We start from the raw sequence: 22,924 nt of genomic DNA, 5'->3' as shown, positions 1-22,924 counted from the left end.
TCTGTGGTTTTTTTTTTTTTCCTTTCATTTTCTTTTTCTTTAAAAAAAAAAAACAAACAAACAAAACCAAAACAAAAGCCTGAAGCAAAATCTTTTTAGGAGTAGATACAGATATTATTGGGTGGGGTGGGGGCACTAAAACAGAAAAGAAAAGCACCAGTGGGACGCCTCTCTCAATTTCTTCTCTCCATCACTGAACACAGACAGCCAACAAAGCCCAAGTCACTTTTATGCCCTCTTCCCTTGCAAAAAGGAGAAACAAGGTTTTAAGAATTTTGAAAGGATTTTTTTTGTGTGTGTGTAAAAGTCAATGCTATAAATCTAAAACGAAGTCTGTTTTTTAAAAAAGTTCTAAAACAACAGGAAGAAAACACATGGAAAGAAACCCCTCGTGGAGACCTGGTTAATTACAGACTGAGGCTCTTTGAAACGAGAATATAAAAGGCAGAGGGCTCCTTCCGTGGGCGGGACCTGCTCCTGCGGCCTCTGCTCCCCGCTTCCCTGCCAGCTGCCCTCCGCTCCCCTGCCGTCACACTTCCTCTCTCCTTTTACAAAATAAAACCCCACTCCTGTGACTTCGATCCTCCGGCCGGGCACGGGCACCGGGCGGCTACTTGGCATCGAGCTTGGCCATCTCCTGCACGTAGATGCCAATACTCTCGCTGTCAAAGAGCAGGAAGTAGACATTCTTCAGCGAGGATGCGCTCGAGTCGTCAAAGTGGGCCGAGATGGCTTTGAGGGTCACCTGGGCTGCTGTCTGTTTGGGAAAGCAGTTTCTGTGCCAAAGGAAGAGAAGAGCTGACGTTACTTTGGTTCCCGGGACCCGCGGGTAACTCCGCTCTCAGCCTGGGGTTGGGGGGAAGCGGCCCCTCCTTATCTTTGCTTCCGTCTCCCGGGGTCTCACTGGGTGTAGGCTGGGCCACTATGGTCTTTGGTTGTCCTCACGGGGACAGCCCGGGAGTGGGACAGGCAGGAGACGCTGTCCCCACTTTACAAGAGCCACGCTGGCTCAGTCGAAGTCACAGGGCTGGCCGGTGGGCAGTGCCTCCTGCTTGGATGAATCTGTGGTGCCTGCCTCGAGTCGAGCGGGGCTTTAAAACCACAACCAACTCAGCATTGAAGCATAGCTAGGCTTTGTTAGCTCCCTCAACACTGCTTAACAATGTGGGGGTGCCTGGGTGGCTCAGTCAGTTAAGCATTCGACTTCAGCTCAGGTCATGATCTCACAGTTCGTGGGTTCAAGCCCCGCGTTGGGCTCCGTGCTGACAGCTTAGAGCCTGTTTCTGCTTCTGTGTCTCCCCCTCTCTCTCTGCCCGTCTCCCGCTTGCCTCTGTCTCTTTTTCAAAAATAAACATTAAAAAAAAAAACAAACTGCTTTACAACGTCAGATCGTTAAAGGGCAGAAATGTGCACTCAAAAGCGTGTCTTCATAATTCCTTTTTTGTGCACCTCGTGTGCCTTTCACTAACCCGTATGGACATGCCGCTGTAAGTCGGGGACTGGTGACTCTGGGTAGGGCCCTAGTCACCAAGCCGAGACGGAGCTGCCCACCAGGTTGGGCCACGGCACCAGCCTCCAGGGACACGGCCGTTGTGGCGATTGAGGGTCAGCCACCAAGCCCCCTGGGGCGGGCGGGTGCAGGACGGGCCTGTCTGATAGGGATTCTTCTCACTGGGATGTCGTATCCTTGCGGCATGTGGTCCTGGCCACGTGGAGAATTCAGCCCGCCGTGCCTCTGGGCCAGGCTGTGGAGACCCAGCGCTGTTTGGGTTGAGACGGGATTACAGCGGGAAGCCAGGCCTCACGATTTCCCTCTCAGCCTGCCCGTAACTCGACTATAACAGACCATCTTCCGTGTGTAAATCCTGCCCGTGTTACAGACGGGCATCTCTCAAGAGAGAGGGTGTTGAAAACTGAAGCAACAGCTTGCATTGGCCACGAGTGTGACAGGAGAGGACAGGCAGGCCACCTGTGAGGACAGAGATCCTCATTATGTACCTGCTATGCTCCCAGCTGGGGTCTGTGCCGATTAGAACAATCACTTCTCCAAACTCCCAAAGCAGACCCCGGGTGACAGCCTGTCCCTTCTCTGGGTGTGTCTGCCAGGGCCTCGGCCTCCGGCCTCTGCTCCCCTCCACCCCGGCAGCGCACGAGTCCCCCGGGGATTCTGAGATGGTAGTTCTGGGCTGCGGCCTGAAACTCTGTACTCTCACGTTCCGACACAGCAGGGTTACTGGTCCACGGACAGCCCTTAGAGTAGCAAGGCCTTTGGGCCTGGTGTTTTCTTTCTTTTTTTTTTTTTTAATTAAAAAAAAAAATTATTTTTGAGAGAGAGAGAGAGAGCAGGGGAGGGGCAGAGAGAGGGAGACACAGAACGCAAAGCAGGCTCCAGGCTCTGAGCTGTCAGCACAGAGCCTGACGCGGGGCTTGAACTCGTGAGCTATGAGATCATGACCTGAGCTGAAGTCGGACGCTTAACCGCCTGAGCCCCCCGGGCGCCCCAAGCCTGGTGTTTTCTGACCACGTGTTCGGATGGGCAGCAGGCGGGGACGTGGGCGTTGAACATGGCAGGCTCTCGGAGAAGCACTGTCCCTTGCTCCTCTCTGAAGCTGCCTTTCTCTGTGTTTCGAAGGGCGGAAATTGGGGTTTTCGCCCCATCCCCTGGTCAACATGCTTGGCCGGGCCGGCAGCCCTGGGTCACGTCTTCTGGAATGGTCAGACTGGATGGGCAGCAGGCCCCCGGGAGTGGGCTGGACGAGCACATTCCGAACCTCCCGCCCACCCCGAGGAGCGCGCCTTACCTGCCGCTGGGAAACGGTGGGAACGCCACAGACTTCAGCTTCTTGTCCTCTGCCGCCGACAGGCAGTTTTTGATGGTCTCTTCGAGCTGTTCTTCACATTTGTCAGAGCCCCACTGAGGGATGTGACAGTGGATGACAAATTTGGCTGCGAGTCCACTGGATTGGCTGACAGCGGCTGGGACAGGAGAGAGAAACACTGCGGGTTATTTCCTAGGTCTCCGCCTTCCTCCTGGGGGCTGGGCGGAACCCCCCCTGTCCCTGTGTGTGGACAGGGAAGCCAGAGCAGCTAGCTGGGCAACGTTCCGTGCTTCTTCTTTTTTTAAATTTATTTATTTTGAAGGAGAGAAAGCACCAGCCAGGGAGAGGCAGAGAGAGAGAGAGAGAGAGAGAGAGAGAGAGAGAGAGAGACTCAACAAGGCCCCGCACAGCGCAGAGCTCGACTGGGGGCTCGAACTCATGAACCATGAGGTCATGACCTGAGCCAAAACCAAGAGTTGACGCTTCACTGACTGAGTCACCCAGGCGCCCCGGGTTCTGTGCTTCTGATGGGGCCGTGCGTTTGCGCTGTTGGAATTGCACTGGACGGTCAGCACCAGCTGCAGACGGATGCGTTAAAAGCCGATGTGACTTGCCCGTGCTCTGCCACCCCGTCACTCGGCCAGGCCACCTACTGATGATGGCTCCCAGTCAAAGGTACACACCAGAATCACCCCGACAGCTGAGGAATGGCCTTCCCCAAATGTCCACGTCCTCGTCCGTGGACCCTGCGAGCGTGACCTTACGTGGCGGAAGGGACTCTGCAGGTGTGATTAAGTGAAGGATCGTGGGACGGGGAGCTTATCCCGGGTTAGCTGGGTGTGCCGTCAGTGGATCACCCGGGTCCTTCTAAGTGGGAGGCAGCAAGGCCAAAGGCAGGAGAAAGCGAAGTAAGGAGGAGGCAGAGCTTGGGGCGATGTGTCCAGGAGCCCCGAACGGCCCAGCCCGGAAGCTGGGAGGGGCAAGGAGCGGCTTCCCCGCGAAGGAACCCGCTCTGCCAACAACCTCATCTTAGTTCTTTCACACTGACCGTGGACTTCTGACCTCTGACACTCATCGAGAGTCGGTCCGTGTTGTCTGAAGCCAGTAAGTTTGTGGTAACTGGTCACAAGCAGTGATAGGAAATGAATACAACAGCTCTTAATTAATAGATGCGTAGGCCCTGCCGCCCCCACCGCGCCCCCAGGATCCCGGCTCAGTAGCGCCTGTGCGGGACTTGCGCGTGTGTGCGTGCGTGTGCGCGCGTGCGTATGTGGTCTAGGGCCCTCCGTAAATTGAGAACCGCCGCACCACTCCGTTGCACATGCCCCCGGGCAGGACTGTCTTACGGTCACTGAGGAGCCCGCACTGGGGGCAAGGGTTCAAAACGGGTTGTGAAGTCGACTTACACCAGCCTTGTCTCGTTGCTTCCGTTCGTGCTCCTTTTTACTCCCCCGATCCCATGCCGAGCAGTTGGGTCTGACCCACTGGCCATTCTCCGGCCACAGCCGCGCGCTACCTCCCCTAAGCCGCCCACCTTGCGGAGCTGGGGCTCCGTGCCCCTCAAGGAACCGGGTGTGCTTGTAACATAGACGGGTGCCTGCTGCGTTCTGGAGCGGTGTGGGGGGTTGGTTAGAAAGATTTAGTTGAAATACACGATGCCCGCCTAGTTTTTGAGAAGTGTTTCCTAGCAACATCCACAGTGTTGGGGAACTGATGGCTGCACCTGCCGGGTTGGGCGGGTGGACACTCTTTGTGGACCTTTGGGGTCGGCCCGTTGCCTTCCCAGAGCCCTGCTGGGTGCGGGCCGCCTGACGGGTAAGTGAGTGAAGGAAATTTGCCAACATAAATACAGGAGGCAGGGGGCGTGACCAGGTGGACTCTATGACCGTGTACGTTTGCACACGAGGAGCAGAATGTCCCCGGGCCCGGAGTCCGGGGCTGTTCTCCAGAGAACCGGGGACACTTGGCATTGGTCCCACTGCTGGGGGCAATTTCTCTGAGGCTTCTCTACTCTCGTCTGCTGCCTCTTCACATACTGGGTGGATTTATTTTACATAAATTTAAAATATAATCATGTTACCAGCTGAATGGTGTCTTTTTAATGTAAAGTCATTTACAGTATTTTTTTAAATGTTTATTTATTTTTGAGAGAGGGACAGAGTGGGAGTGGGAGGGGGCAGAGAGAGAGGAAGACACAGAGTCTGAAGCAGGCTCAGGCTCCAAGCTGTCAGCACAGAGCCCGACGCGGGGCTTGAACTCCCGAATGGCGAGATCATGACCTGGGCCGAAGTTGCTTAACTGTCAGATGCTTAACTGACCGAGCCACCCAGTTGCCCCTAATGTTTACTTATTTTTGAGAGAGAGAGAGAGAGAGACAGTGCACACACGAGCAGGAGGGGGGTGCAGAGAGGAAGGGAGAGAGAATCCCAAGAAGGCTCCATGCTGACTTGGGGCTCGATCCCATGACCCTGGGATCATGACCTGAGCTGATATCAAGAGTCAGATGCTTAACTGACTGAGCCACCCGAAAGCCCCTAATGTAAAGTCATTTAAATAACAGGAATATGCTCCTAGATGGCAGTCAATCATTGAATCTATTAAAACAAACCCTTCTCTTCCCTTTTGAGGCCCTCGACTACACTAGATTTTGAAGGTATCCTAAGACAAGGTATTCCCGTGGCAACTGAAAACGGACAATACGGCTTGAAGCTGTAATGATACAGAATGTTCCCTTGATGTGCCCAGGACAAGGGTTAAGGTATCTTGGGGACTGGGATGCTGAGACTTGGTAGAGGCACCAAGGCACTGATGCGGTGTCACTTGGTAAGCCACCTTCACCGGTGAAGACCTGTGCTCTGAGGGCAGCAGTGTCACTGCGAGGAGCCTCCAGAACCTTCCCTCAGGCAAGCCATCACATTCTGGAAGGCCCTGCACCTTCTCAGAGTTACCGCAGCTGAAGGGGGCTCCGGGGTGGCCCCTTGTCCTGCTGGGAAGCTGCCAATCCTTGGTCTCCCTGACACCATGATTTTCCTTCTGCCTCAGTTTCCTGCAACAGCCTCTCTTCTTCCTATCTGTCTGGGCCCGGGTCTCTTCTCGCTGCTGCAGGCGGCACTCAGGCAGCTCCTAGGCAACTACCTGCAAGCCATTTTCCTACTCAGCTTTTCCCAACCTCTCACCAGGGACGTGCACCTCAGCCAACCTTCCGGTGCCCCTGGTTCCGAAGCCCGATTCCCCCCCTTCTCCATCTGTCACTGGAAACATCAGCTGGTTTCCTCTGACTTGTCTCATTCAAAGACCCTCTGCTTCATCTCTCCCGCTTCCCATTCAGCTTCCCAGCTGGAATCAGGATGCATCTTACGACGGCTGCCAGCCCGGACTGAGCGGAGTTATTCCAGACAGAAGTGGTATCTGCTTGCCACCTGGGGTCACTACCAAACTGGTCTCATGTTCCACTAACCTCCCTGCCTGAGGTTTCTGGGCCGCACTGGATTCGGCAGCAAATCCATAGGAGTACCAGCTTATGGCTCAAATTCTCTAGTGGGGCTTTTTTTCCCCTCAGTCCACCCAAGGTCAAGGTCAAGATACATACTTGCTGCCCTTTCTGCGTGGTGGGTTCAAGTCTTGCTTGCTCTCGAATGGAACATTCCCAGCTTTATGTGGGGGTCTCCTATTAGATATCCCATCTTGGATGGTTATTCTTTTTTTTTTTAAGGTTTATTTATTTTTGAGAGAGACAGAGCACGAGCAGGGGAGGGGCAGAGAGAGAGGGAGACACAGAATCCGAAGCAGGCTCCAGGCTCTGAGCTGTCAGCACAGAGCCCGATGGGGGGGCTCGAACTCACAAGTCGTGAGATCACGACCTGAGCCGAAGGCGGAGGCTCAACCTACTGAGCCACCCAGGCGCCCCTTGGCTATTTATTCTTTCTTAATGATATATACAATTAGGGCATGTCTTATAAGGGATGGCATTTTTAAACGAAATGTCACACTGATGTTAAACCCTGATGAGCTGTCTCCCCTCTTCCAGATTCAACCTCACCAATCCCTTCTTCCAACAGAGCTACCACGGATGGGTCCCAGGCCACGGGTGCTTGGACCTCACATACCTGCCCCACTTTCTTAGCTCGTGATTATTCCTGAAGCCTTCCCCTTCCTTCTGGATTCATTTCTCTCCCGTGGGCCCTGCAGCAAAAGGGCCTGTGATTTCTGCCACCCAGCTTGTGTGTGTCCGAACACGGTGTCTTTCGCGCCACCTCCTGAATAGTAACAGAGCGGCGTGTGGAATTTGCGGGTGATGGTATTTCCCCTGGGGGCTTTGAGGCCATTTCTTCCCCACTTCCGAGAATCCTCGGTCGCTGATGAGAAGTCTGTGGTCAGAATGGTCTTTACGTGGTCTGCCTTTCCCCTCAGCTTGCTTTGCAGGTTTCTCTTGATTTTTGAACTTCTTTCTTATTATTATTTTAATTTATTTTGAGAAAGAGAGAGAGAGCACATGCACATACAGGCGAGGGAGGGGCAGAGAGAGAGAGGGAAAGAGAGAGACTCTCAAGCAGGCTCCGCACTCGGCCCGGAGCCCGACGTGGGGCTCCGTCTCAGGGCCCTGCAATCCTGACCTGAGCCAAAACTGAGAGTTGGATGCTCAATTGACTGAGCCACCCGGGTGTCCCTTAGCCATGTTGTTTTAAAATGTGGTTTTACCTAATGTTTTTTATTTCTTTTTGAGAGAGCGCGCGCATGAGCAGTGGGGACAGAGAGAGAGGGGGACAGAGGACCCAAAGCAGGCTCCGTCCAGACAGCAGCCAGCCCGACACGGGGCTCGAACTCGTGGACCGTGAGATCATGACTTGAGCCGACGTCGGACACTCGACCGACTGAGCCACCCAGGCGCCCCAGCCGTGATTTTTTAAAGACTGCTTCTCTAGCTTCTATTTCTGCCTCTGGAACTCTGTTTCTAAGTGCACTGGAGCCTCCCACCCTGTGCAGAACGGCTAGTTTTCTCTCCTTCCCACCCTGGCAGCAGTTTGTTGGAGGCCCTCCCCCACTCGTGACTGGACCTGGGGCCCGGCGGCCTGTGGCCTCGACCTTCCCTGCCGCTGCCGCCCCCCCGCCCTCTGTCCCTGCCCGCCCGAATGGTGGTCTCACATCTCCACGCGGCTCTGTCGCACAATTTTAAGTGCGAAATTCTATCATTGCTCTATGTATGGGGCGTGGTAGGTGCAATTTGAAAGGGAGGACTCACGTTTTCTCTTGACTGGAAGCCCCTTTTCTTTTCTTTTCTTTTCTTTTCTTTTCTTTTCCTTTCGCTTTTCAAATTTTTATTTGAATTCTGGCTAGTTAACATACAGTGCGATATCGGTTTCAGGAGTGGAATTCGGTAATTCATCAACTACGTACAACACCCAGTGCTCATCCCAAAAAGTGCCCTCCTCCGTGCCCATCACCCATTTAGCCCATCCCCGCCCCCCACTCCTCCATCAACCTTCAGTTTGTTCTCTATCATTAAGACTCTCTTATGGTTTGCTTCCCTCTTTTTTCCCCCTCCAATGAGCTCATCTGTTTTGTTTCTTAAGTCCCACATAGCCCCATTACTTTTCTGGCCACAGATCTGATCACGACAGGACCCAGCTTAAACTCTCAAATGCTGGCTCAGGACCCGGGCCTTGTCACACGCGATGCCCTTACCGCCCAGCGTCCCTGCCCCCAGGGGTTCTTACACCCTCGCTGGAGCCTCCCCAGCTCCAGAGGGCATGGCTCCCTCCCTGTGGCCCTCTTATGTTGTCTGTCTCTCCTCCTGGACCGTCCAGTGCTTGAGGGCAGGAGTGGGTTTCATTGCCTTTGGAGCCCCGGCATCGGGACAGCACTTGGCACTGAGTACGCGGTCCCCTGGGGTGATGTGTGTGCACGTGGGGGGGACAAGGATCTGAAGTTGGAGCCACCTGTCAAAAAGTTACCCAACATCCCTGAAAAACTTGGGCAACAGTGTTCACGCACAGCAGCTCTCTTTGCAAGAGCCAAAGGTAGAAACAACCCACCTGATGAAATGGGTCCACATAATGGAATATTATTCAGCCCTAAAAAGGGAACAAAGCACTGATGCATCCTACAACGCGGATGAACCTTGATAGGATTATATGAAGTCAGGGAGGCTAGATACCAAAGGTCACATGGCCCGTGATTCTGTTGACGTGAAATGTCCAGAACAGGCACGTCCATGGAGGCAGAAGGCGGACTGGGGGTTGCCAGGGGCTGGCGGAGGGGGAAGGGAGTCACCACTGGGGGTGACAGAAGAATTGTGGGGTTGGACAGTGGTGATGGTAGGACAGCATGATGAGTGTAAGTTACCCAACAGCTTCATTCTGGGGTGATCTGATGCTAATTGCCTTGAACTCTCCAGACCCATTGTTGTCCCCAGAGTGCATGAAATGATGTACGCGGGCCTGCGCGAGTTGTCTGAGAGATGCCGACTCTCTGACTCGCTGAGGCCTATTTTGCTCGGCAAACTGATCATGCGCGAAGCACGTGGCACTGGCGGGGAGGGTGGCGAGGCGGTGCCGGGAACACGGGCGCCACGCCGCACTTACCTTCGGCGACTTCCAAAGGGCCTTGGGATTTGCGGAGCTCCTTTACCGTTTCCAAGAACTCTTTCCCGCCAGCCTTTTCCAAGGCCTTACCTGCGGAGAACAAGGGAAGCCATGGCTGTTGTCCTTTTCAAAGTCACCGGTCACACTGTTTCGCATAGTTTCAGTAGGCCAGAAAACAGATAACCAACCGCACTTGCAAAGCAGGAATCCCACTTTGCAGTCGGGTTGCCAGCGGTCCCTGCTGGCAGGGGTCTCTGGGCTTCTGTCCAGCAGGGCTTAGATTCTAGCAAACTCTTTCAAAGGGCCTTTTTAAGGGGTGATTTGGCCATAAGCAGTCTCACGACATGAATCCTGAAGGTGATTTTTAGAAATCGAAGTACAGTTGACACACGATGTTACGTGAGTTTCAGGCGTGCAACATAGTGACTGGACAACTCTACACATTGTGCTGTGCTCCCCACCAGGGTAGCCGCCATCTGTCACCATACAGCACGGTCACAATACCATCGCCTATATACCCTATGCTGTACTAAGGGTGAATTTATCTATCTATCTATCTATCTATCTATCTATTTAGAGTGAGCAGGGGAGAGGCAGAGAAAGAGGGAGAGAGAGAGAATCCCAAGCAGGCCCCGAGCTGCCAGCATAGAGCCCCACGCGGGGCTCGAACTCAGGAACCGTGAGATCGTGACCTGAGCCAACACCCAGAGTAACACTTAACCAACTGAGCCACGCAGGCGCCCCTAAAGGTGAACTTTAAAAAAAATCGTGGCTCCGGTGTTCTGATCTCTGGGTTCAGGACCGCACGCTGTGTTGGTTAAATTCAGTGCCTTGGTGATTCGAAGGCCCACACGGGGGCGCATCTCACAGACCATGCACCGGGTTGTAAGCCTGGCGCCGGGCCCGAGGTGACAGCAGGAACCTCTGGGTGCAGACTCCAGAGGTCCCAATCCTATTTCACCACCACCTGTGTGTAGTGAGTCTGGTGGGCAGAGGCCAGACAAGGTCAGGGCAGCCTGCGGTGGTGTTCCACCAACCTGGGCCTGGGTTTTCAATGGAAACACGCAACTCTGAGAGGCGCTCCTCTAAGGACCTTTCTGACGGGAGAGCCCTTGGGTCTCTGATGTTAGGACAATTCTCTACTCGGTATGTCAGGATTGTGCTTCCGCGGAGGCCAAGTGGACCCCCCCAACGGATGGCAGGACTCCACCTCTAGCCAGCAGGAACCCCGCGTCTGGGCGCTGGGGCTCCTCATGCCTCTGAGATGACGTAGGGCGTCTTGTCCACGCTAGGTGGTTGCTGCCCTTGGTGGGGGATGAGGCCTCTCCCCCCACGTGTTTTCATCTTCTAATGAACTTGGTGATCGCGCTGTCTGGGGCAAGTCTCAGCTCTCTCTTCACGGTTACGATGGCGGGAGCTGGTGAGGGAGCTTCCTACTCCCCACCCGCACCCTCAGGCGTATTTGGAGAGCCGCAGGGCGTTGTGCGGGTTATGGAGGAAAGGTGCCTGTTCCAGCAGTCAGTTTCCACTGGGGCTGGGAAGGGGCGGGGATTTCTTCACGAAGGTGCTTGGGTTTCAGTGATACAATTTGGAAATGGTAATCTTGGGCCTTCAGGGTCTCCTTCCTGGCGCTCAGACTCCCGGCCAGTGCTGATCTGCTGGGTCAGAGAAGCCTGGAGAAGGCCAGGACCCGCAGCCAGCGGCCCATATGTGCAGAGAAGCATCGGAAACAGGTGCATTCTGCACCTGCACTCTGCACTGGGGCCAAGGGCCAGATGGGAGCGTGTAAAAGGCAAGGCGAGCCCACCCTCTTCCCCAAAGACTCCCAAGCACAAAGCAACCTGAAATGTCGATGGGGGGACTTTCTCTCTATGGAATCATTCCAGTGAAGAAAGGAAGGAATGCTAGAATTAGGATATGGCTCCCACCCACACAACCCCTAAGGAACGGACAAACCTGGAGAAGGAGCATCAGTGGGAGTCACCCGCCTCCTGACGTAGAATATCCCATCACTGACCAAACAGTCTTACCCCCAATTTTTGAGCCTGAATCTCATTAGGACTCTAGATCCAACTACCAATTTATAAGAAGAACAGAGAAGAAACATGTTTAATGGCATCAGGAGCATGTAATCCATAAAATCCAGACTTGGGAAACCCTACAGAACAAATGGCCCAGCTTCTTCAAAAAATAAACTGGAAATAAAAAGAGAGAGAGAGAGAGAGAAAGAGGGAAAAGATATGAAAGGGGAACCGAGGGGCTATAAGAGATTCATCAGCTAATTGTGATGTGTGGACTTACTTGGATCCTGAATCAAACACATTAAAAAAACAAACAAACTGGGGGCCGCTGGATGGCTCAATCGTTTAAGTGTCCAACTTTGGCTCAGGTCATGATCTCTCGGTCCGTGAGTTCGAGCCCCACGTCGGGCTCTGTGCTGACAGCTCAGAGCCTGGAGCTTGCTTCGGATTCTGTGTCTCCCTCTCTCCCTGCCCCCCGTCCCCCCACCCCCACACTCTGTCTCTCTCAAAAATAAATAAACATTAAAAAAATTAAAAACACAAACAAATTGGTATTTGTGATACAACTGAAATGTGAACAGTGACCGGGATTCGACAATATTACTATTTCTAGCTGTGATGATGGTACCGTGTCGAAAAGTTATGCTGTCGAAATGCTAGCCCTGATCATTCCGAAGAGCCCACAGACACGATGACTGGGGGGTGGGGACGGGGTAGCACGAGAGCAGGCTCAGGCAACTGGGTGTATGGGGTTTTCGTCATGCTCTTCTGTTATTTTTGTGTATGCTCGAATTTTTCTGGAACGACACACAGTGCTTTAAAAAGACTAAATCAGGGTCTTATCTGCAGGGGGTGATTGGTTTGGGTGATGGTCGTGGAAAATGGAATCATGATAGGAGGGACTCCTTCTAAACAGCACAGCAACAATAAAAAAAAAAGACCGTCACTTATCAAATGTTTATGAGCCCGGCACTGTGCTAGCCTCATCTGTGTGGTACCTTATTTAACCTTCACGCTGTCCCTATGACATGGGTGCTATGGTTATCCACACTTATAGGGGGAGGCAAGTGAGGTTCAGAGGGCTTGAGAAATCTGCCTAAAGTCACACAGCTTGGAGGTAATGGGTAAAATCTAGGACACAGACCCATCCTGACCCCAGAAGCCTCATTGCTGTGATCTGAGTTTTTGCCCCATTATCAGTGTTCTTCGTATCCTATTACCACCCTGCCACTTAAAAAAAGAAAATTATCGTGATTGCTTTCCTGATATAGAAATGCAAACTCTAGAAATGATAGAATAGCACTTGAGGCAGATTAAGACTAAGGCTACTGGGGGGAGTCTTTGCATACAGTGGGGGGAGTTCAGGGCAGTTGACAAGGCCTGGGCTGGGTCTGAACAATGAAGAAGGAAGTTTTACAGTTTCTATATACAAGAGAAGTCCTGTTTCTCTGCATTGTGGTTCACCCTGCCCCCAGCCCCGAGGCTGTCCTATCTCCTTCTCAGCAAAGCAAGTGGCCTCTGATGCCCCCGGGGACACCTAAGTGAGCCCAGTGGCCTGGGCAACCCCCGCTCCACCCCCCCCCCCCACCAGTCCTATCAACCCAAGGCTGAGACCCAAGCCCTGAATCCCAGGGATAAAGACCTTTTTTGCTCACTTTCTTCACTTTTTTCAATGGAGGGTTTAAGGCACTTCTGTCTTGTAAAAGTGGATAAGGTGGTGACCATTTAGAATGCCATTACTTCTAGTGTCCTTGAGAGCTTAGCCCTCCCTGTTCCTCCAGCTCGCCCGGGGAACAGCTCCCTTCCACCACCCGCGGGACAGGCTGCGATCCACCGGTAAAGTAACTCAACACACAGCCTCACAGACAACTTTCTCCAGATGTCCATTTCCTTTTTACCAAAGGTGTTCTTAATTTTTAGGCTCAAAATAAATGTGGAGGTTTACCCCAAACACGTACGACAATGTTTACAGCACTTCGCATCCTTGCCCAAAGTAGAAACTATGCAAACGCTGTCGATGGTGGAAGGTCACCACGTTCTGGTGTATTCCTACAGTGGAACACCGCACGGCAAAGAAAATGAACGAACTGCAACCACGCCCAACAATACGGGCGTGTTTCATAGGTACAAAGTGGAGCAAAAGGTACGAACAAAGACGCACCGCATGGTTTCATTTATATGAAGTCCAGAACAGACGGCAGCCATCTGTGCTGGGAGGGGACAGGATAGCGGTTACCTGTGGAGGGAATGGTACGAGGGATGGGGGAGGGAGGGGGATTCTGGGGCGCCGATAGGGTTCTGCTTCATGATCAAGGTGCCGGTTACACAGACACGTTCACTGGGAGGAAAATTCATCAAGCTGTGCACTAACGATCTGTTTTTACATGATGCGTCCGCGAACACTTCAAAAATATACCCAGATTAAAGACAAAATTAGGGGGCGCCTGGGTGGCGCAGTCGGTTAAGCGTCCGACTTCAGCCAGGTCACGATCTCGCAGTCCGGGAGTTCGAGCCCCGTGTCAGGCTCTGGGCTGATGGCTCAGAGCCTGGAGCCTGTTTCCGATTCTGTGTCTCCCTCTCTCTCTGCCCCTCCCCCGTTCATGCTCTGTCTCTCTCTGTCCCAAAAATAAATAAACGTTGAAAAAAAAAAAAAGACAAAATTAGTTACTTTCTGGTAGTGCCGTCTAATTACACCCAAAGGACGGAGTGTGATGTGGTCCCCCAAGTCGAGGAGATCTGGTCGACCACGGCCAACTTCACAAGAACTTGCCCGAACAGTGGGCTCCCCTTTGGAACCTCTACCGAATTCTCAGGACCTTACCTATGTCTTCCTTGAGGTCAATTTCGGCTGTGGTTGGGTGGACAATGCCCTCCACTCTCATGGAGCCAATATGGCTGATGTCACTCTGGGTCAGGGAGAGCTGCGTCAGGAAGGAAAGACGGAGAGTGTGGGAGAGATCAAGTCCTATTAAAAATCTTCGTATTTTACCTCCCATCTGTTAATTCTCTCAGTTATTCACACTGAATTGTCACCATAAAGGGCCGCGGTGGGAGCGACCGTCTCGGGGTGTCTGGTCTTCCGGAAGCTCTTCTGAGCCCAGTGGATTTGACTGCCACACTGAGCATCAAATCTGTCTCCTCTTCCGGGAGCAGGAATAGGCCCTCCCTGTTTCTTCCTTTCCCTCTAGCTTATGCCTCCGTTTCCCAGCCCAGATGGCCTTGGCGTCCGGTGGGATGTGGTCTGAGCAGTTGCCGCCAGGGACGCCCGGGATGGCCCTCCCCGGCTCCCCTCAGGCCCCTGCATTCTTCCCAGAGCAGGGGGCAGGAACGTGTGGCCGGCGACCCTGATGTCCCCTCCGGGGACAGGGACGCGTGGCCGGCGACCTGGTTCGAGAATAGTGGCGGGCTCTAGGATTCCAACCTGCCTATGTCTGGCCACCCTGCCTTTTGGGGACCACACTCTTAGGGCTACGCTCGTGACAGGCCGCCTTGTGCGCTCATAAACTGAGCGGAAGGCAGAACATTCTCCCTCGTCTCCCCGTGCGAGCGTGACAGTTCCGTTCCCCTGAGACAAGCCAGAGAAGGCCAGTTACCATGTGACCGCGGCCAGCCCCCGGAGGGGACTTCAGCTCCACACCTTTGCTTTCCGGCTTTCGCCAGTGAAGAATTAGGAACCCGCCACACACACACTCTTTTGGAACACGCTCTTCCCAATGGCTTCTCTAGAAGTGCATCCTATTATCAGGCTGTGAACGCTCAGCCACCAGAGGTATGATTAACTGACTGTTGCCTTGTGTATCTTATTTCAGCCCCATTTGACTTGGTAGATAAATTGTCTGCTCCGTAAACTGTGTGCTCGTGGGAATGAATTATTTGCGTGTCTGTCTGGGCTGCTGCTGTGCTGCTGAAGGCTGTTCAGATGTATAGCCCGCTTGTCCTCTTTCTGCATTCCAGGAAGGCAAACAGACTGAATTATTGGCAAATGATTCATTTCTAACACCAGGGATATTCAGGAAACGTAGATCTCCATTCTCTTGCCCTGATACATTACATCGAAACACGCAAGGCTGGCCTCCCAGAGTCGTTTGAGAAGGTTAGCCAGGGATGTGTGGGGCAGGTGCAGAAATGAGTGGGGCGCTGGGGATTCCTGGCCACGATGCCATTCTACGGCCTGACCGGGAAGATGGCCTATGCTTACCTTTGGCTGACCGGCGCCGGCATGAATCATTCTCGGCACCAAAGCGTTTGTCTACTCTCACAATGTAGACGCTGCCATAGCTCTTTAGTGTAAGCGTGAATAATTCAAGACCGGAGTGAAAGTCGTGTTAGGGGAACGAGGGATGAAGGAAACATCATTGCCTGCAAACGGTAGGTTATAAAAATGCAACAGTGTTTTACTGCGGCACAGGACAATTCTCTTTATTACCTTCTGCCCTAGAACGAGGCTTTTAGACGACAGAATGGTGAATCCGTCCCCCGGCCCATCTTCGGAGGTGGAATTTGAAGTTCCTTCTTTATCGCTGTCCTTTGGTTTGGACTGTTGGTAGAAATCAGAAGGACAGGTGGGAGATAATTCAGGAAAAGCCCAGAGTGGCTTTATCAAGCCCTCCCTATGGCTATCACCACTTGGATATGAAAGGAGGTGGCGGGTGTTATGTTCCACCGTCCTCGATGGAGGGTCGCAAGGGAGCAATAGGAGGGAAAGGGAAGGGCGTAGCCCAAAGTAAAGTGTGTTCAAGAGGTCCACAGGCATGTGTAGTCCTTCCTCCGACTGGACACAGGTACACTGTCGTTCTTTGCAATGCCTGCAGCTTAAGATGGCAAGCGTCGGAACCAAGTGGGGTCGTTCATAGCCCCCTGTTCAACCTCCCTTCTGAACCCCAGGATTTCCTTGGGGCACAGAGGCAGGGGCGTGAACTCTTACACATCTTTTGTGTTATCGCGGAGGTCTGCGGAATGGAAATTTGACGACCTTTGTGGCAGCACTGTCTACTAGAACCTTCTGTGAGCACGGAAATGCCCTCTGCCTGCTGAGCACTTGAAATGTGGGTGGCGCAACCAAGGAACTGAATTTTGTTTTAAAATGTCCCCAAACGGGCTCTACACTGTTAGTGCAGAGTCCAATGCGGGGCTTGAACTCACAACCGGCAAGCTCATGACCTGAGCTGCTGCCTAACCGACTGAGCCACCCAGGCACCCCCAAGGAACTGAATTTTTCCTCTGATTTAGTTTTAATGAATTCAAATGCAAAGAGCCGCACGTGGCTAGTGGTTTATCGTGGTGGCCAGCTGATGAAAGCATCTCCGAGCTATAGCTACCTAGCACACGAGGCTGTCCTGAACGCCTGAAATCCCACTGGCTGAACCCAGCCGACCATCTGGGGGAGACAGACAGTCTGTGACAAACACAGACTGGAGCTCTGAAGAGAAATACAAAGCAGAGTTCCAGGCTATCATCTCTCACTTACGATTTTGTCGGGGGCAGTGGAAGCATCTGGAAACACGAAGGCCACCCATGCTTTGGGTTTGGAAACCTCTAGTAGTCCCTGCTTGGTGATTTAAGCTCTAGTCTCAGAGGCCCTTTGCCATTTTCTCCCAGTGGGGGGAGCCCCCAGCCCGTCAACAATGATGGGGACTCTGGGTGCTTCAACCTTCTCCTGTTCTCTGAGCATCCCTGGCTCACACAGGCAACCCAGGCTCACCTTTTTGGACGTCCGTGGTTTGGCAGCCTTGGATTTCTTGCCTCCCTTCTTGCCTGACGCCGCCTTCCTTCCTCTTTTCTCTGGGGGAGGGGAGAGGATAGTTTCCGACTTGCCTTTGGTCCCTCGCTTTTTGGCCAGCAGTTCGGGATGAATTCTGGGTAGGACACCTCCACTGGCGATGGTCACTCCTTTTAGCAGCTGAAGAGAGAAACGCGTGAGCTCGGGCAGCCAAGAGCTTGCTGGTTCTGGATTTAATACAGTTCTTTTTTTTAAAAAAAATTTTTTTTTCAACGTTTTATTTATTTTTGGGACAGAGAGAGACAGAGCATGAACGGGGGAGGGGCAGAGAGAGAGGGAGACACAGAATCGGAAACAGGCTCCAGGCTCCGAGCCGTCAGCCCAGAGCCTGATGCGGGGCTCGAACTCACGGACCGCGAGATCGTGACCTGGCTGAAGTCGGACGCTTAACCGACTGCGCCACCCAGGCGCCCCAAATACGTTTACTTTCTAAACAATTGACATGCACTACTGCATTAATATAGTCTGCACATCCCTAAGTAGTGCCTGTCTACAAGGTCTACAACCAGGGCGGGTCCATGGACAGTTAGAGTTACTGTCAGGGTCAAGAGAGATACAGGAATTGCAAGGAAGAGTCCAGAAACTTTTACAGCAACCTGACAGAGGTATCGTAGATCTATTGGATCTAATACCAAAAGATTGTGGCTTGTGGTTGGTATGTTGTTTTTTAAAAACTTTTCTAGCGATTATTTTTTATTGTATTTTTGGCAATTATCAGTCCACGATGGATTGGAGATAAGAACTGATTCTTCACATCACACACAATTTGAAAAGAACAAGATTAGAATACAAATTCTTGGACTATCTACGGACTATCTAGCACTTCCTGGGAGAGGCATTCACGGCAACTTTGGAGTTAGTTCCGTAATATAGAGAAGATTCTCCCGCCCTCATCAGAATGAGTTGTCAACGATGTTTGCGCGAAGAAATCATGAACAACATATATGCAAGGCACCTTCCCCAGCTACATGGAGAGCTTGCTTTTAGAGAGGACAGGAAGGTCTGGAAAGACCCAAATATATAATGGGTCATTTCCAGAGGCAATTTTATTTTCTATCTGAATGATATAGCTAGCGGGATTTCTTCATCTCTTACATGATCTGGAAAATTTGTTGTATTAATGTGATTGGGAACTGTAGCAGGAATGACTTATAACCAACGGGGTCCGCATGCAACAGTGTGTCTGGCAAACCCATTCTGCGGCTTGTGTCCGTGCTTCAGACAGACCTACCTGATTGAGTTCCTCATCGTTGGCAACTGCTAGCAGGATGTGTCTTGGGGCTATCCGGGCCTTCTTGTTGTCCCTTGCGGCATTCCCAGCCAATTCTAGAATTTCCGCTGAAATCACAAGAGGGAGTTAATAGGCAATCTACAGAATGGGGTCTGAGGTTTTGGGGGCTTTTCTTTGGAAATGGTCTCTGAACTGGATCACATTTTTTCGTTTGTCAGTCTCATGTCTGGGCCTGGAAAGAAATCCAGAATGCTGGAAAGAACTCAGGTTCCAGATGAGTAAGATATTTAAGCAAGACCTGATAGACGATCCTGTGGTAGTCTTCGAGTTGCCCTCGACATTAATTCTGCGCCATCTTCCTTAATATTTGGACCTCTGATTTTTTTTGTTGAGCCCATAAACACAGGAAGGAAGACAGGATTTCCCAACCTCCCTTGTTGAGAACTGTGGTCATGTGATTACATTCTGGCCAATGAAAGACAAGTAATTATACTGTATGGTGCTTCCAAAAATGTCCATCAATGAAGGGAATGTACCTTCTTCCCTTTCCGCTGGCCGACTGGGGACGTGATGGCTGGATTTGGCCAAGAGGAAGAGCAAGATAGAAGGAACTGGAGTTTCTTACGATGGTGGTGACTCCTGACTAGACTGTCCTTACTCCCGGGCGGTCTTCTATAGACTTATTTTGTATGAGGAGAGAGATAAACTCTCTTGTTTAAGCCACAGGAGTTAATTCTTGTTAAGCAGGAGTTAATTCCGACCAATACAGAGCCCTAACATAGGACCTGAGTTTCTTTTAGCCTAAGGAGAGAGGGCCATAGTGAGGTAGGTTAAAGTCTGTCTTTGGTACCCATTGGGACCCTTTTTAGAATCTCCCTTTCTTCCTTGCTTGGTGCCCTAGGTCCCTCCTGTCCTAAAGGAAAGGGATGGGAAAAACTAACTTGTACCGTGGGGTGAGGATATGCTTAGCCCAGAAAGTGAATTCTGAACAGGGATACCTACAAAGCCTGGAAAGGAAGGTATTTGGGGCTTGGGGGGTTTCCACATATCCCTTAGGATCTAAGCATGACTAAGCACGTTTAAGAAACATGTCATCTGATAAATGTAAAAGAGTTGAGGGGCGCCTGGGTGGCTCAGTCGGTTAAGCGTCAGACTTCAGCTCAGGTCATGATCTGGTCGTTCATGAGTTTGAGCCCCGTGTCCGGCTCTGTGTTGACAGCTCAGAGCCTGGAGCCTGCTTCGGATTCTGTGTCTCCCTCTCTCTCTGCCCCTCCTCTGCTCATGCTCTGTGTCTCCCTCTCTCAAAGATAAAATAAAAGATGAAAATAAAATTAAATTAAAAAAATAAAAAAGTCGATAAAGAAGAATTTTCCTGAAACTATTTTACATGTCATCAAAATTTGTATTTATTTATTTATTTAAAATTTTAAAATAGTGTTTATTTATTTTTGAGAGAGTGCAAGCAGGGAAGGGGCAGAGAGGCGGACAGAGGATCTGAAGCAGGCTCCAGGCTCTGAGCCGACAACGGAAAGCCTGCTGTGGGGCTCGAACTCGTGAACCACAAGATCATGACCTGAGCCGAAGTCGGACGCTCAACCGACTGAGCCTCCCAGGTGCCCCCGTTATCACAATTTTTAGTCAAAATTAAAAAAAAAAATCTGTAGACTTGGTTCCATACCGTCTGTTTGTTTTCCCCTTCCTCCTCTGTCTCCTATTTCTTTCCTCCTCAATTTCAGAGGGATGTTCTGCTAATCAAATTTGTCTGCCTTCAAAAGTATTAATGAGCCCTCAAAGAAAAATTCTTTCCCTTAGAAAACTAGAGGCAATGTGCCAATGTGTTGTCTCACTGATAATGTGGCGGCAAAGTGTGTGTGTGCGTGCGTGTGTGTTGGGAGAATTTGCTGGTACAATGGCATAAACGCTAAGCCCTAAAATTAACAGGCGATTCTGTGCGAATCTTCACAATCAACCTAATTTCAAATAAATAGCACATAAAATTGCCATCACTCATAAAAATCTATGGCAATAAAAAACTGCCTGAGTGTGCTGTATTAACTAAGCAAATGTGATTAACAAAAAATTAGAATAAAGTAAGCATTAGAGTTAAATATTTATATGGAATTTCCATAATGGAAGGCGCTAAATCACTGCAAATTCACTCTCACAACATCTTTTCCAGATTATTAAGCAATGCATATTGTGTTTACCAACGATCCATTTATACGGTGACGGTGACATTTTCTGAAGCAGAGCCTGGGGGGCCGTGGTTGGAGAAGTGTGGGCATACTTGTTGGGACAATGGGATAGAGTATTTGAAATTCATGCCCTATTAGATCATCTGGTTGGCTGCATTCAAGCTGCTGCCCAGCCCTTTCCTTCCCTTAAAAGAAGGGTTCGCATCATGGAGAATTGTGGCTCTAAAACTTTCACAGATGGGCTTCCTTTTCTGACTCTAGGGTAAGTGTGCAGCTCCCCGTTGTGCCCAATAAGAAGGAGTTATCTGCCCCTGCCCAGCTTGGGGGTCCCACACCTGGGAGGAAGGAGCACTCACCACACCTGGGAGGAAGGAGCACTCACCACACCCGGGAGGAAGGAGCACTCACTCTTTTCTATTCTAGATTGGATGGGGTCAAGGAGCCTCCCAATTTTAAGCTTCTGAGCGACTGAATTTAATTTAGCATCTTGGGCTATCACTTTCCGGCCTGTGTCACCTGCCCTGAGAGGAAGACGTTAAGCATCCTGCTGCGTTCCTCAAATTAGCTGTCAGCATGAGAGGCAGCGCTAAATGGGAAGCCTTACAGATCTGGAGCCTTCGGGAAGCCCCCGGGGTCAGGTTATTTTCAGCCTGACAGACGGAGGCACGGACACTGGATTCACAGATGGACAGTCTGCCGGAATCAAAGGCAGCTCGGCCAGAGACGAAGGGCGGTGATTCAGCAGGCAGACCCACGCGGGGCACACAGGCAAGGCTCGGCGGGAGGCCGCTGGGCTTCTGGACCCGCCCTTCCGAAATCAGTTATAAGAGAGAAAACCTTGATTCTGTGCTCTAGTGTAAAAGCAGAGGTAGAGGTTTTTTTCTAGGAAAACTTAAAAAAAAATTTTTTAATTTATATATTTAGAGGGTGGAGGGAAGGGGCAAAGACAGACAGAATCGCATGCAGGCTCCACGATGACAGCACAGAGCCTGAGGCGGGGCTCGATCTCATGAACCGTGAGATCATGACCTGAGCCGAAATCAAGACTTAACCGACTGAGCCACCCAGGTGCCCCAAAGAGAAAAACTCTTTAATAATACACAGCTGAAAATCTAGATCTGGGACTTCTCTTCTCTGCAGGATGTTTAGTCTGGACATGCCTTGGGACAAGGACTTCACGGTTTAAATGTCTGAAATAACAATCACTATTAATATTTTTCCAATGTCATTATGACAAATATAGTCACAGGAACTGTTTACAGTAGTTACATTCTCGAGTGATTTTACTGGTCTTGAGAGCACAAGTACCCTTCTGGTGGAAGTCAGTAGGAAAAACGGATTTATAGAGCCCAAAGGTGTTTTGCTGAAAATTCTGTGAGAAGGTTATTATTCTGTTAACTGGTGGAGATTTCCACGGAAGTCTATATTCTCGGAAGTCACACCTCCAGCTATAGGAAGCATCTGGAATACAGCTTAGAATTCGGTAGTAAAAAAAAAAAAAAAAAAAAAAAAAAAGATTTCTCTAGCCAAAAGGGATGTTGGAAAGCTCATCGTGCACATAATTTTGGAAGAGCCGTGTCCTCTCATTTTGTCCAGGATCTAAAGCAACGTTAGACATCCCGGCCCACAGGACATGGGAGACAGCACAGCAAATGTAGGGCTGGGACAGGGGGCATGGAGTGGCCGCTCCTTCAAGACTGTCTCCTTCCTTAGCCCCTTCTTTCTTGCCCGTTTGCCCATGAGGTGACGGTGACCCCGAGGACCATCTGGGCCCTCTGGTCTGCTCAGGCCATGCAGTCTTCTGGGAAAACCCATCCATTCATGGCTCGAGCCACCCTTGCCCATGTTATCAGATCTGTACCTCCTGCCGTGATGTCACCTGGACAGCCTCACCTGGTGTTCCACAGGTCAATCAAACTCACCGCATCCCCAAATCCAAATCATCCCCCTTGGGGTCGGCACACCATTCGCACACAGCTCCTACCGGAGACCTGAGAATCAATCACACACCTTTGGCCAACTTCTCCACACCTATTGCCATTACTTGAGTTAAGGCTCTCTTCTCTTTGAGCCCAGATAATTGTAATGGTTGTCCAAGTGGTTTCCCCGCCCCCATTTTTGTCCTCCTCCAGATCCATGGCAGAGAGGCCACTGCTGGCCCATAGGTGCCTTTGTACAAATTAGAAAAAGACATTCCTTCTGCCAGATGCTTTACTTCTCTAGAACAATACCCTTTACTGCCATCTGCCGGGAATGCTCGTAATACACACACAAATCTTTGAGATCTGTGATGCGAAC

General features: G+C 51.3%; 1 protein-coding gene across 1 annotated transcript in view; it reads right to left on the bottom strand.

Annotated features, from left to right (window-relative positions):
- Positions 1 to 90: 90 nt before the first annotated feature.
- MACROH2A2 (macroH2A.2 histone) overlaps positions 91 to 22,924 on the bottom strand; it is a 59,468-nt gene continuing 36,634 nt past the window's right edge. The window contains exons 3-9 of the mRNA XM_040485256.1: positions 18,432 to 18,538; positions 17,123 to 17,320; positions 15,848 to 15,958; positions 14,243 to 14,342; positions 9,401 to 9,490; positions 2,802 to 2,976; positions 91 to 776 (exon numbers count right to left, since the gene is read on the bottom strand). Of these exons, the coding sequence (XP_040341190.1) occupies positions 611 to 776; positions 2,802 to 2,976; positions 9,401 to 9,490; positions 14,243 to 14,342; positions 15,848 to 15,958; positions 17,123 to 17,320; positions 18,432 to 18,538 (947 nt within the window). The 3' untranslated portion in view covers positions 91 to 610. The remainder of the gene's footprint in view (positions 777 to 2,801; positions 2,977 to 9,400; positions 9,491 to 14,242; positions 14,343 to 15,847; positions 15,959 to 17,122; positions 17,321 to 18,431; positions 18,539 to 22,924) is intronic.

Source organism: Herpailurus yagouaroundi, unplaced genomic scaffold (assembly GCF_014898765.1).
Source record: "Herpailurus yagouaroundi ecotype Mexico unplaced genomic scaffold, PumYag 163, whole genome shotgun sequence".
NCBI lineage: Eukaryota > Metazoa > Chordata > Mammalia > Carnivora > Felidae > Herpailurus > Herpailurus yagouaroundi.
The sequence above is the reverse complement of the archived record's forward strand: the minus strand, read 5'-3'. Positions and strand labels throughout refer to the sequence as shown.